Source organism: Canis lupus, chromosome 8 (genome assembly GCF_048164855.1).
Source record: "Canis lupus baileyi chromosome 8, mCanLup2.hap1, whole genome shotgun sequence".
Lineage (NCBI taxonomy): Eukaryota > Metazoa > Chordata > Mammalia > Carnivora > Canidae > Canis > Canis lupus.
Window position 1 is genome coordinate 15,435,323 of NC_132845.1, and position 14,004 is coordinate 15,449,326.

Consider the following 14,004-nt stretch of genomic DNA (forward strand, 5'->3'; position numbering starts at 1 on the left):
AATACCATATATAGAAAATGTAAAAGATTTCACCCAAAACTGATAGAACTGACAAATCAGTAAAGTCACAGAACACAAAAATCAATGTATGGAAATCTGTTGCATTTCTATACACCAATAATGAGGCAGCAGAAAGAGAAATTAAGGAATCAATCCCATTTACAATTGTACCAAAAACATAAAATACCTAGGAATAAACTTAACCAAAGAGGTGAAGGACTTATACTCTGAAAACTATAAAACACTGATGAAAGAAATTGAAGATGACACAAAGAAATGGATAGAGATCCCATGCTCATGGATTAGAAGGACAAATATTATTAAAATGTCAACACTACACAAAAGCAATCTACAGATTTAATGAAATCCCTATCAAAACACCAGTAGCACATTTTACAGAGCTAGAACAAACAATCCTAAAATTTGTATGGAACCACAAAGACCCCAAACAGTCAAAGCAATCTTGAAAAGGAAAAGCAAAGCTGGAGGCATCACAATTCTGGACCCTCAACTTATATTACATAGTTGTAGTGATCAAAACAGTATGGTACTGGCACAAAAATAAACATATAGATCAATAGAACAGAACAGAAAACCCAGAAACAAACCCATAATTATATGGTCAATTGATCTTCTACGATGCAGGAAAGAATATCCAATGGGAAAATGATAGTCTCTTTAACAACAAATGGTATTGAGAAAAACTAGATAGCAATAGAAAGAATGAAACAGATCACTTTCTTGTACCATACACAAAAATAAATTCAAAATGGATTAAAGGGGATGCCTGGGTAGCTCAGTGGTTGAGCATCTGCCTTTGGCTCAGGTTGTAATCCTGGGGACCTGGGATTGAGTCCCACACCAGGCTTCCTGCGGGGAGCCTGCTTCTCCTTCTGCCTATGTCTCTGCCTCTCTCTCTGTGTCTCTCATGAATAAATAAAATCTTTAAACAACAACAACAAAATGGATTAAAGACTGAAATGTGAGACTTGAAACCATAAAAATCTTAGAAGAGAACATAGGCAGTAACTTATCTGACGTGGACTGTAGCTACATCTTTCTAAACATATGTCTTCTAAGGCAAGGGAAACAAAAGCAAAAGTAAACTGTTGGGACTTCTTCCAAATAAAAAGCTTCTACACAGCAAAGGAAACAATCAAAATTAAATGGCAACCTTTGGAATGGGAGAAGATATTTGCAAATGACATATCTGATAAAAGGTTAGTATCCAAAATGTATAAAGAACTTACAAAACTCAACACCCAAAAACCAAATAATCCAGTTAAAAAATAGGCAGAAGGCATGAATAGACCCTTTTCCAAAGAAGACATACAGATGGCTAATAGACACATGAAGAGAAATGCTCAACATTACCTACTATGGGGGAAAAGCAAATCAAAACTATAATGAGGTATCATCTCACTCCTGCCAGTATGGCTAAAATTGACAACATAGGAAACAATAGGTGTTGGTGAAGATATAGAGAAAGGGGAAGACTCTTACACTGGTGGTGGGAAGGCAAACTGGTACAGTTACTCTGAAAAATAGTATGGAGGTTCCACAAAGTTAAAGATACAATCACTCATTGATCCAGCAATCACACTACTAGGTATTTACCTAAAGAATACAAAAATGCCGATTCAAAGGGATACATGCACCCCAATGTTTATAGCAGCATTATCTATAATAGCCAAGATATGGAATCAGCCCAAGTATCCATTGACTGATGAATGGATAAAGATGTGATATACACACACACACACACACACACACACACACACACTGGAGTATTACTCAGCCATAAAAAAGAATGAAATCATGCCATTTGCAATGACATGGATGGAGCTAGAGAGTATTGTGCTAAGTGAAAGAAGTCAGTCAGAGAAAGACAAATACCATATGATTTCACTCACATGTGGAATCTAGTAAACAAAACAAAGAAGCATAGGAAAAAAAAAAGAAGAGAGGTAAACCAAGAGACAGACTGTTAACTATAGAGAACAAACTGATGGTTACCGGAAGGGAGATGTATGTGGGGTGCATGGATTACCTAGGTGATGAGGATTAAGGAGTACATTTGTGATGGGCACCTGGTAATGTATGGAGGTGCTGAATCACTAAATTGTATGCCTGAAACTAATATTCTACTGTTATGTTAATTAATCAGAATTTAAATAAAAACTTAAAAAAACTTTCTTTACTTTTAAAGTTCAATAGTATTCCATTGTAGGTTTATATCATATTTTGTATATCCATTCATCCATCAGTGGACACTTGGGTTTTCTACCTTTTGGGTATTGTGAATACTATGCCTATAAACACCGCAAAAGTGTTAAAGTTTCTAAGTTCCTGCTTTCAATTCTTTGAGGTATATATCTAAAGTGGAATTGATGGGTTATATATTAATGCTATGTTGAACTGTTTAAGGAAAACCACACTGTTTTCCATAGCAATCTCACCTTACTATTGTACCAAAACATAAGATACCTAGGAATAACAACCTTACCATTTTACATTTCCGTCAGCAATGCACAACGGTTCTAGTTTTTCTACTTCTTTGCCAACACTAGTTACTTTGTGTGTGTATGTGTGTTTTGCTTCAGTTTTTCTTTAATAATAGCTGTTCTAAGGGGGTGAGAAGTGGTTATCTCATTGTGTTTCATACTCACATTTCTCTAATATCTAGTAATATTGAGCATCTTTTCAAGTGCTTATTGGCCATTTGTATATCTTCTTTGGAGAAATGTCCATTCAAGTCCTTTTGCTCATTTTTAAATCAAGTTGTCTTTTTTGTTGTTGTTGAGTTGTAGAAATTCCTTATACTTATCTGTATTCTTATACTTAATCCCCACTTATATTCAGAGACAATTATCCAGAATTATTTTAAATTTTTATACCTTTAATATTGCTATAAAAATGGTTTCTTTCTCCAAAAATAACAACCTTGTGATGTGTTAGTAAGTATAACTTATGTCCTTAAAAACTGGTAAGGCTTAGGAGTCTCAGAAGCTAGATGGCCAGAAATGACTAAATTGAACTCTAACATCCTTTATTTTCCCTTATTTTTACATCATGCCATCTATGGTACCATTAAATTGAGTCTCAGAAGTGGGTGTATATTCTAAAATGGTATATAAAACTAAATCAAATTTCAGATCCTCTTTGATTATTCCATTTAACAATATATTGAGGATGTATTGTGTGCCAGACATTGATGACTATGAATGATATGGAAATTATGCCCTTCCTTATTTGTAATTTGCTTGATCTACATTATTGACCCTGAGAGGTTGGCAGTTATACAGTGGATCACAATCACCATTTTATATTAAAACTAAATGCTAAGAAAAATATGATATTAAATTGGAAGTAAAATTATTTAAAATTCCTAGCAACATAAAAAAATTTCTAAGTTATAGTCATTAATGCTATATTTAGGTGTGTGTAGTTCTCTGGTTAAGGAAAGAAAGATATGTGAAATCACAGACTCAAAGCTGACTAAGGCCTTGTTTCAGTCATGAAAATTTTATGTTATCCATTCACTCCAGGCTCCAAAGTTAAAGAGACAGGATCAGTATAAGGGTTCCTTTTGTGCCTCATATACCAACTGAAATATATAGCAAAAGTTTAGAAACTTAAATAATGTCTGCCTGATTTGCTTTGTAACATGTGTTCATATACCATGTCAAGCTTGATATATACTTTCAACAAGGTTAATGGTTCATAAAAGCTGTCTGGCAAAGTTATGAAATGATCTAAGTGGATCTCCTTATTTTTATTAGAGACAAACAAAGCACAAGCTAGTATAAAATAAAAATCCCTATTAAGGCTTTTCAGATAGTACTGAAAATATACTCTTTGTAGTAGAACTTCTTGCTCCATGACTTCAACCCAGCAATTATGATAATGATGACTCAGAGAATAATGAGTATTTGTTACTATGTATTGAAAGCATATGCCAAGCACATAATGAACATCATTTGATATAACTATAAAATTTCATTTTGTATTTCCCTGATGGCAAGTGATGCAGAGCATTTTCTCATGTGCATGTTGGCCATGTCTATGTTTTCCTCTGTGAGATTTCTCTTCATGTCTTTTGCCCATTTCATGATTGGATTGTTTGTTTCTTTGGTGTTGAGCCACAATGAGATACCACCTCACACCAGTGAGAATGGGGAAAATTAACAAGGCAGGAAACCACAAATGTTGGAGAGGATGTGGAGAAAGGGGAACCCTCTTGCACTGTTGGTGGGAATGTGAACTGGTGCAGCCACTCTGGAAAACTGTGTGGAGGTTCCTCAAAGAGTTAAAAATAGACCTGCCCTACCACCCAGCAATTGCACTGTTGGGATTTACCCCAAAGATACAGATGCAATGAAATGCCAGGACACCTGCACCCCGATGTTTATAGCAGCAATGTCCACAATAGCCAAACTGTGGAAGGAGCCTCGGTGTCCATCGAAAGATGAATGTATAAAGAAGATGTGGTCTATGTATACAATGGAATATTACTCAGCCATTAGAAACGACAAATACCCACCATTTGCTTCAATGTGGATGGAACTGGAGGGTATTATGCTGAGTGAAGTAAGTCAATCGGAGAAGGACAAACATTATATGGTCTCATTCATTTGGGAAATATAAATAATAGTGAAAGGGAATATAAGAGAAGGGATAAGAAATGTGTGGCAAATATCAGAAAGGGAGACAGAACATAAAGACTCCTAACTCTGGGAAACGAACTAGGGGTGGTGGAAGGGGAGGAGGGCAGGGGGTGGGGGTGAATGGGTGGCGGGCACTGAGGGGGGCACTTGACAGGATGAGCACTGGGTGTTATTCTGTATGTTGGTAAATTGAACATCAATAAAAAATAAATTTATTATAAAAAAATCTCATTTTATTTTATTTTTATTAAAAAATATTTATTTGAGAGAGAGAGAGAGAGAGAGAAGAGTGCACTCGCATATGTGTGGTGGTGGGGGGAGCGCAGAGAGCGAGAGAGAGAAAAATCCAAGCAGACTTTGTACTGAGCATGGAGCCTGATGCCAGGCTTGATCTCACAACTCATATCTGACCTGAGCTGAAACCAAGAGTCAGATGCTTAACTGACTGTACCACCTGTGCTCCCCAAAAGATATCTCATTTTAAAGATACAAAAACTGAGACTCAGTGAGGTTAAATAATTTTTATAAAGTCAAAACACCTCGTAAGTGGCAGAACCAGTATTTGATGTCCAATGTCTGATTCCAATGCCATGCTCATTGGCATGCTCATCCACTATACTGAATTGCATTCTACTGATTTCAACAAAAAATCAAACACTCAATGCCTTTTCCATATTCAGTAAATATATAGAACGTCCTCAAAGGTTTTTCTATAAGGATAAGCAAGCATGTAAATGTTATTTCATTGTAGGATTATGAAAACTGTATCTCATTATCTGAAAAGAGAGAAAGAATAGTTAATACTATATACTTTGTGTAATGTAAGGATTATGAAATAAATATTTCTCAAATATTCTGAGTTACTTCAGGAAACTACTTAAAGAACTGTTAAGAGTTTCCACTTCCAATATTGGCCAAGTAGCTCCTGTCAAAACACCTATAGTTACAGATAACTATAAACCCAGGACAAAATATCTTATAAAAGCCTGAAAACATTGAAGAAAGATAAAAAGCAGGTAAAAATTAGAGTGGAGAGGTCTACATGTAGAAGAAAGGAATGGCACTAAAATGAGTGTTTGATTTTTTATTTTAAATAAGGCTTTTAGCCAGAAGGTAAGCTATATAGGATGATTAAGAAAAAAAGAGGATAGAAATCTACAGTCTTACTGGCATGGAGAACTAGAAGGTGGAATGTGGAGTGACAGCTGCTGGGAAATGATGGACGAGAAATCCAGAGAGAAGGAATCTCAAATTCTGAGTGTAAACTCTGCTTAAATCTCTTGGTAACATTTGAAGTAAGTATTAATATGGTACATACCAAGCGTCCTACCAAAGCCACAAAAGAATTGGACAGAGTTTTTAGCAGGGAGCTACTACAGGGGAGAGAGAATTTGGAGTTTGAAAGCAATCAAGTTAATGATTTGCCAAATCAAAAAACAAAATGAAACAATGAACCATTTAAAATGTTCAACATATAGGAGTGCCTGGGTGGCTCAGTCAGTGAAACATCTGACTTTTGATCCCAGCTCAGGTTTTGATCTCAGGGTCATGAGTTCAAGCTCCTTGTTGGGCTCCATGATGAGCATAGAGACTACTTAAGAAAATAAAATGTCCAAGATATAACTCAAAACTACTAGACAGGAAAATTTTCCCATATTCACAAGAAAAGACAATTAATGGAGAGCAAACTCAAAATTACCCAAATGGTAGAATTATCCCATAAGGATTTAAAGTGGCTATTATAAATATGCTCAGTAATGTAAATAAAAATGCAGTTATGATGAATGACAAATAGGAAATCTCAGAAGAACAGCATCTATAAAAATGGAAATTACAGAACAAAAAATATCTGAAATAAAACTTAAAAATTCCATATCATAAATAAAGTTTTGCTGAGTGGGCTTAAAAAGTGAGTAGGAAGATAGAATTAGGTTATCCAATTAAAAAAGAAAACAGGAAACAGATTAAAATTGGAATGACTAAAGCCAGGGCACTTGGGTAGTTCAGTGGTTGAGCATCTGCCTTTGGCTCAGGTCGGGATCCCTTGGCCCGGGGACTGAGCTCCTCATCAGGCTCCCTGCAGGGAGCTTGCTCCTTCATCTGCCTATGTCTGTGCCTGTCTCTCGTGAAGAAATAAACAAAATCTTTGAAAAAAAAAAAAAAAAAGGAATGAATGAGGTCTCAGGGACTTGAGGGATGATATCAAAATGTTTAATATGTATTTAATTGGAATCCAAGAAGGAAAGGAAAGAGAAGATAGAATAGGAAAAAAAAAAACCCTGAAATAAACAAAGTTGAAAAACTTCTAAATATAGTGAAAACGGCAATTTACACACAAAAGAAGCTCAGCAAATCTCAAGCTGAATAATAAATACAAAGAAAATCCATGTAGGCACATCAAACTACTAGTCAAACTACTAACAGTCGAAAGTAGAGAACCTTGAAAGCAGCCAGAGAAAAATGATACATTACATGCAGGGGGAATAATGATACAGATAGATGTGGACTTCTCATCAGAAATAGTTGAGGCCCAAAGAAAATGACATGTGATCTTTATAGTACTGAATGGAAACAAATAAAAGAAAGCCCTCTTAACCCGTAATTCTATATCCAGTGGAAAAAATGATTTTGCTCATATGTGGAATTTAAGAAACAAAACACACCAGCAAAGGCAAAAGAGAGAGAGAGAGAGAGAGAGAGAGAGAGAGAGAAAAGCAAACCAAGAAACAGACTATTAACTATAGAGAACAAATTGATGGTTACCAGACGGGAGGTGGATGCCCAGGGGGATGGACTAACCAAGTAATGTGGATTGAGGAGTGTACTTGTTGTGATGAGCACAGAGTGATGTATGGAAGTGTTAAATTACTATACTGTACACCAGAAATTAATATAATGCTGTATGTTAACTAACTGAAATTAAAAACTTTAAAAAAGAATTCATATAAAATTAAAAAATGAAAGTGAAGCAAACACTTTTTCACAAACAAATACTAAGAGAATTCATGACTGGCAAAATTTGACTATAAGGAATCTAAAGGAAGTTCTATAGGCTTCAGGGAAATGATACCATTTGGAAATGCAGATCTACAGAAAAACAATGGAGAATATAAGAAAAAGTAAATGCATAGATAAATTTTTTTAAAATGCTACTTTTCCCATAAATACTCTAAAACACATATTTCACTTATATTAAAACAAAAATACTTTATTTATATTAAAGCAAAATTTAACTTTGCAAAAAAGGGTTTATAGCACACATAGATGTAAGAATTGAAAACAGTGATAGTATAAACAACAGGATGTTGATGGTGAATCGGTGTACACAGTTGCAAATTTCTTACAATTATGTTAAGCATTACTATATTAACTCTAAGCAGACTTTGGAAAGTTAGGATGTGTACTATAATCCCTAAACCAGCAGCTGGCAAACTACAGCCTGGGGGTCAAATCTGGACCAGCACTTGTTTTCTACAGAAAATGTTTACTGAGTCCTGGCTTAAAATAATCACTTAAAAATAATAGTTCAAAGAAATACAGATAAAAAGCCAATATCTAAATTAAAATGGAGTGCTCAATGCCAAAAGAAGGCACTGAACAACAATACCACCACAAGGGAAGAATAACCATAAAATGGTTGATCAAAGTACAACCAAACTGATAATTACATTAAATGGAAATGGACCGAACACTAATTAAAAGATAGAGATCTTCAGAATGAATAATAATAAAAAAAGACCCAATTAAAAGACACGTACTTTAGATGCCAAAATTCAGATGGGTTGAAAGTAAATGAATGAAAAAGATAGGCCAAGCAAGCTGCAGGCATAAGTAGGCTGTAGAGATTTATTGATCAAATAAAGCAAATGTCAAAACAAACAGTATTAGCAGGAATAAAAAGTATTACTAGAGATATAGAGGAATTTTTTTGTAAAAATAAAAGGGGGTCAGTTCATCAGGAAGACATTATAATCATAAATGTGAATATTCTTAAAATAGTGTTTTAAAATATATAAAGCAAAATTTGACAAATTTAAAGAGAGAGACAGAAATACAAAATCATTGGAGATTTAACATCCTTAACTTATCAACTGAAAGAATATCTAGGTTTAAAAAAAATCAAGAAGTGTTTTTATCAGATTTAGATATCTAAAAACAATTACCCAGGTTTTTAGCAATTACCCAGGTGTATCTTAATAACACCATGGATCATGACCTTTCCTCCTGAGTCAGATCTACATGTGGATGGAAGGCAAGTACAGGAAACAGAGTTGGCCCATTGACAGATGTACTTCTCCTGATTATCTCGGCAAGAAATGCATTACCATTTTTCATTTAATACCTGGCTTTAGAATTATGACAATTTAGAGATGTCTCTCTAATTTTACATACAAGGAAAATATCCAGCGAGCTAACCAATTTAGTCAAACTATACAGCTGTTAGAAGCATGGACTGGAGCAAAGGTCAGTCTGATCTTCAATATATCTTTCTATTATACAGCACTGCCTGCTTGCTGACAGTTGCATAGATGATTAGAGACATCTAGATTACTAGATGTGGAAGATCAAATAAATCTTTGGGACCATTTGAATTTCTTGGTCTGATTGATCCTAGCTTCCCTAAGATCTCAGAAGTCTTTTTCAGTTCAATCAAGAAGGAGATAATGTAGGTATAGAGCCATGTAAACCTCAACAACTATTATAAACTCATGATTTAATGTCCAACCCATACCCTTCACTAAAGTAACTGTACTCAATTGCTTGCCTTAAGCTATGGTTACAAATGGGTCTAATGTCTTTTATTTGATTGAGGAAGTCAAATATCACATTTTGCATTTATCTAGGCATATCTAATAGGCTGCAAATGAAAGTAAAATTCTAAGGAAGTCAATAATATATAAAATGAGTATTTTATTTCTCTCGGCTTCTTTTCTCTACAATAACAAGAATGTGATGAGCTTCAAATTTCTCTACTCATTGTCATATATTTTAAGCTTTATATACAACATAGCAAAGTGAAAAGAATCTACAGAAATACCATTTGCATTGATATAACAGAAACCCAGATGAATATTAATACTCAAAGAATTTTCTTTGGCGATGACTTCAATAAATAACACTGTCACACATAAATTCTTTCCCTGGATACAGTAATTTTTTTCTTTTAGGTCTCTGATGCTTTAGATTTGACCACTGTCAAATATCATGCTATTACGGGAAACAACAGGCAGGGGGCAGCAGATTTCAAAGAGGAACAAGTAAATGCAGTGACCTTAGTGACAACTGCTATAGCAGAAAAAAAGATTTTTCTCTTATCTTTTTCTGACTGTTCAGTTGCTGTCTATTTAAACTATTATTTAATTTTATAACTTTAAATTGTGCATATATATATATATGATAAAGCAAGATGTCATACAAATTATAATTATGATAAAATTAGGATTCTAAATAAAATCAGAAATATATGATATTTGAAAGCTCACACAATTAAGATTACTCAAAGTTTTATATATATGTACCAGTATATGTGTGTGTGCACATATGCATATGTGTATCTTTTTTTGTTTTTAATATTTCTCTCCTTCATTAGTGAATGAAGACCCTGTGATCTTTTCTTTTTTTTTTTTTTCCTGTGATCTTTTCTAGTTGACAAAATCCTGCTTTTTTGTGCTATGATCATAAAAAAAAAAAAAAAACTTGTTGCCACTCAGGGGAAAAATTTTATAGTTTCTGAAAATGTTTTTTGATAGTAGTAAAATATTTAGCATTGTATAATATTAAAAACTCTTAGAGCAGTGGCATGTCAAAGCATGATGACACACATAGCTCCCTCCATGCTCCAAGGGTCTAAAGAATGATCAGATTGAATTAAAATGAAAGTAGGCCAGAAGCCTCAAAGAAACTTCTTATTATGTTGGCTTTATTAATATTCTACTATATTTATATAATAATCTCACCATTTTATTTTTTTATTTTTTTTAAAGATTTTATTTATTTATTCATGAGAGACACACACAGAGAAAGAGAGAGAGGCAGAGACACAGGTAGAGGGAGAAGCAGGCTCCCGGCAGGGAGCCCGATGTGGGACTCGATCCCGGGACTCCAGGATCACACCCTGGGCTGAAGGCGGCACTAAACCACTGAGCCACCCGGGCTTCCCACCATTTTATTTTGAAACAGACTTTATAGAAAAATTAATCAGAACTAGGGTAGAATAAAAGCAACAGTTATCACCACCAGTTTAAAAACAGGTAAAACCAAGGCCCAGAATGTATAAGCAACTTGCACAAATCAAATATCTCCCTAATGACTGAAGGAGGAAAATAATTGGTATTCTCTTAGTCTAATGTACTGATAGTAATGACAGTTGTGCCAGAGAATAAAATGAATAAAATTTATTCAGAGCTTAATTATTCTTTATTACTTACTGGTTTCCCTTGAACTCCTCTCTCTCCAGGGTTTCCAGTCTTACCCTACATAAAGAAGAAAAGGCTTGGGTCACGGTAGGTCACTCACCAAATATTAAGCACACACACCAAGAAAAACAGTGAAGATTTTATATGTTTATCTTTAATGTGAAATGCTTTACTACTTACAATAAGACCATAAGGCCCTCTTTTTCCTTGATCTCCTTTTTCACCCTAACAAATTATCAATATCAGAGGAGTTAATATGGATGTGAAATATGGTCTTACACATGCTAGTGTATAATCACATGCAAGAAAATAGAACATCAAGTACATAGCTCAATATTTAAAAGAAAACATTTCTCTGTGTGTAGTAAAAACTTTATGTATGTTTCATACTTATGCAAAGAGAAAATTTAGAACCATACTTTTGTAAGGAACTATAACAGTTTTAAGTCAGGTAGAACATATATGGGCTCCCAAAAACTTAACTGCATATGAAATGAGAAAAATCAAAAAAAAAAAAAAAAAAAAAAAAGAAAAATCAGTGTTTACCTTGGCACCTTGTATACCTTGTTCCCCTAAGAGACCATCTGGTCCCCTTGGCCCCTAGGGATGGAAAAAAAAGGCGTACTGTTAATTTGAAATGTTGTTTTTCTTACTGTTAGGCATCCTTACAAATGAACACATTGTCTTCTTTTTGACAAATTCCTTCTGCTTGTTTCTGTACCATGGCCACAGAAAAAATATAGCTAGGTATACAGATGAACCTATTTGTATGGCATAATCAAGTCAGTGATTTAATGCCAAATAATAAATCAGATGACCACAAATACATAATACAGGTTAGTTATTTGAATATTTTGTTCACTTTATTTACTCAGGAGCCATCCACAATTTATTCTAAGAACAACTCTACATTAACTTATAAGTGGCTGGCTTGTTTGTCCAATAGTCTTAAGTTTTATATTTTGGGAATGGCGTTCTTCTCTTTATTAGAGAATAAGCACTGACTGTATTGTATCCACTATGCCCCTGCATGACAGCAGTTACTGAAAGGTAGCTAGGGCACAGGAGAGGAACAGAAAATACTGCTGGGAATACTCATGTAAATGTAAAACTTCTCAGCTAAGTTGCTATCAGTATTTATTCACTAGTTGTGAGGAACCACTAGCTGCAGTAGCCACTCTCTAATAAAATGATGGTATATGTCTCTACACCTAAATTGTAACTATCCTTGGAAGGTCTTAAGGTCCCTTTCAAAGGAATTAACTCACTCTACAACACTAGCAACACTGCAGCATCTACTGCGGAAAAGGTACCACAGTAAGTGTTACGGGGACAAACAACTGTAAGGAAGTTTCTCCTTCATGAAGTTTAAAGAGTGGTAAGGTGAATTATACAAGTGATAATATAGGGAGGTATAAGGCATTTTAAGGGCTAAAAAGATTCAAAGGAGGGAGAGGGTTTTCATATCTCTGTATATGGAAGAAAGATACCATTTTGACATTTGGAGTCATGCTTGAAAAGGAACTCTGGACAGAGAGAAAAGATGAGAAAAGGGTACAGAGGCAGGAAAAAAGATAACCAAAAATGAAAAAAGTAGTCTTAGTCTCTTCAGCTGGTCTACTGACTACATGTAGTATTTCCTAGGATTTCTACACTATTTTCTATACTAAGAAATAATTACTAAGAAATAATTGTGAAAAAAGAAAGAAATAATTGTCAAAGACTGGGACTTAAAAGGTGAAAGACTAGAGTTTATATTTAAATCAATAGGCACTGAAGATTTCTATACAGAGTGGTGATACGAATTTCCCAATACAACATGCTGATTTGAAGGAACCCCCTAGGCTCCTTCTCTTGCATCCCATCTGAGGTCAGCTTGGTTTATTCTATGTTCTCAAAAAGCTGCTTACCATGATACGATTCTCTTCCTGAGTGCTTTTAGGGTACTGCATTCCATGATCCACTCAGGCACATTCATGGGATTAGAGAGAAGGCTTACACTCCATGAGGATCTAGAGCTCCACTGGTCACAGTAAAGTTAAAACCATAATTCTAGCCTTTCAATCTCAGTCTGTATTGAAGGTACTCCATGATCTGGCCCTACCTTCCTTTTCTGCCCTATTCTGCCCTATTTTACTGTAAAGGACTGTAAAACTGAGTTACAGTCTTATTGTGTAGAACCTTGAATGTCAAGTTGAGGAATATGGACTCAATTTAGTAGAGAAGAGATCTTCAAAGGGTGTTACTCATTCAACAAACATTTGCTGAGTGCCTATTAGAAGCCAGGCACTGTTTCAGGCACAGACGATGCGGTAGGGAGAAGAGACACATCCCTGAATTCATAAGCAACCAAATAAACATATAAACTTAAACTATAAAATGACAGTAGGTAGTCAAATGGAAGTAAAATAAACGAGTGTAAGAGACAGAGTGGTGTACGAAGCCTCTCTAAAATGGCATATGGGGAAGATCATTCTGGCAGAAGAAACAGAAACTATAAAGGTCCTCCTGGGATGGGCACATGCTTGGGATGTTTAAGAGTTAAGTGACTGAAGAAGAAAGCAAGAACAATTATTAAAGGATGACTCTGAAGTTTTAAGTGCAAAGGTCCCTTAGGAACTTGTACTAAACATCACCTTTACCTTAAAAATTCAACAGCCTATATTGATTCTCTTTCTCTGTCACCTTCTATGCATTCCCCTCTTTCTGCCATATGAGAAAACACTTTGCAAAATTTTATAACAGATGGTGGCTGAGAGTATGAAAAGGAATGAGTGTTGTCTGGTGACAGATGGCAGCGACACTTGTGATGAGCATAGCATAACCTACAAAGTTGTTAAATCTTTATGTAATATACCTGAAATTAATGTAACATTGTGTGTCAACTATACTTCAATTTTTAAAAGAGGAGGGATGAGTGG

General features: G+C 34.8%; 1 protein-coding gene and 1 long non-coding RNA gene across 7 annotated transcripts in view; one reads left to right on the forward strand and one right to left on the reverse strand.

The window, feature by feature from the left end:
* COL24A1 (collagen type XXIV alpha 1 chain) overlaps positions 1-14,004 on the reverse strand; it is a 387,541-nt gene that overhangs the window by 150,651 nt on the left and 222,886 nt on the right. For 5 of the 6 annotated variants that reach the window (XM_072834342.1, XM_072834338.1, XM_072834341.1 and 2 more), the window contains 3 exons: positions 11,630-11,683; positions 11,264-11,308; positions 11,096-11,140 (listed from right to left, as the gene is read on the reverse strand). In XM_072834342.1, the coding sequence (XP_072690443.1) occupies positions 11,096-11,140; positions 11,264-11,308; positions 11,630-11,683 (144 nt within the window). The remainder of the gene's footprint in view (positions 1-11,095; positions 11,141-11,263; positions 11,309-11,629; positions 11,684-14,004) is intronic. The other variant, XM_072834343.1, reaches the window with a different exon arrangement.
* Positions 1-14,004, forward strand: part of LOC140637873 (uncharacterized) — a 56,185-nt gene that overhangs the window by 34,122 nt on the left and 8,059 nt on the right. The window contains exon 2 of the long non-coding RNA XR_012034953.1: positions 11,125-11,170. This is a non-coding gene — a long non-coding RNA (uncharacterized lncRNA). The remainder of the gene's footprint in view (positions 1-11,124; positions 11,171-14,004) is intronic.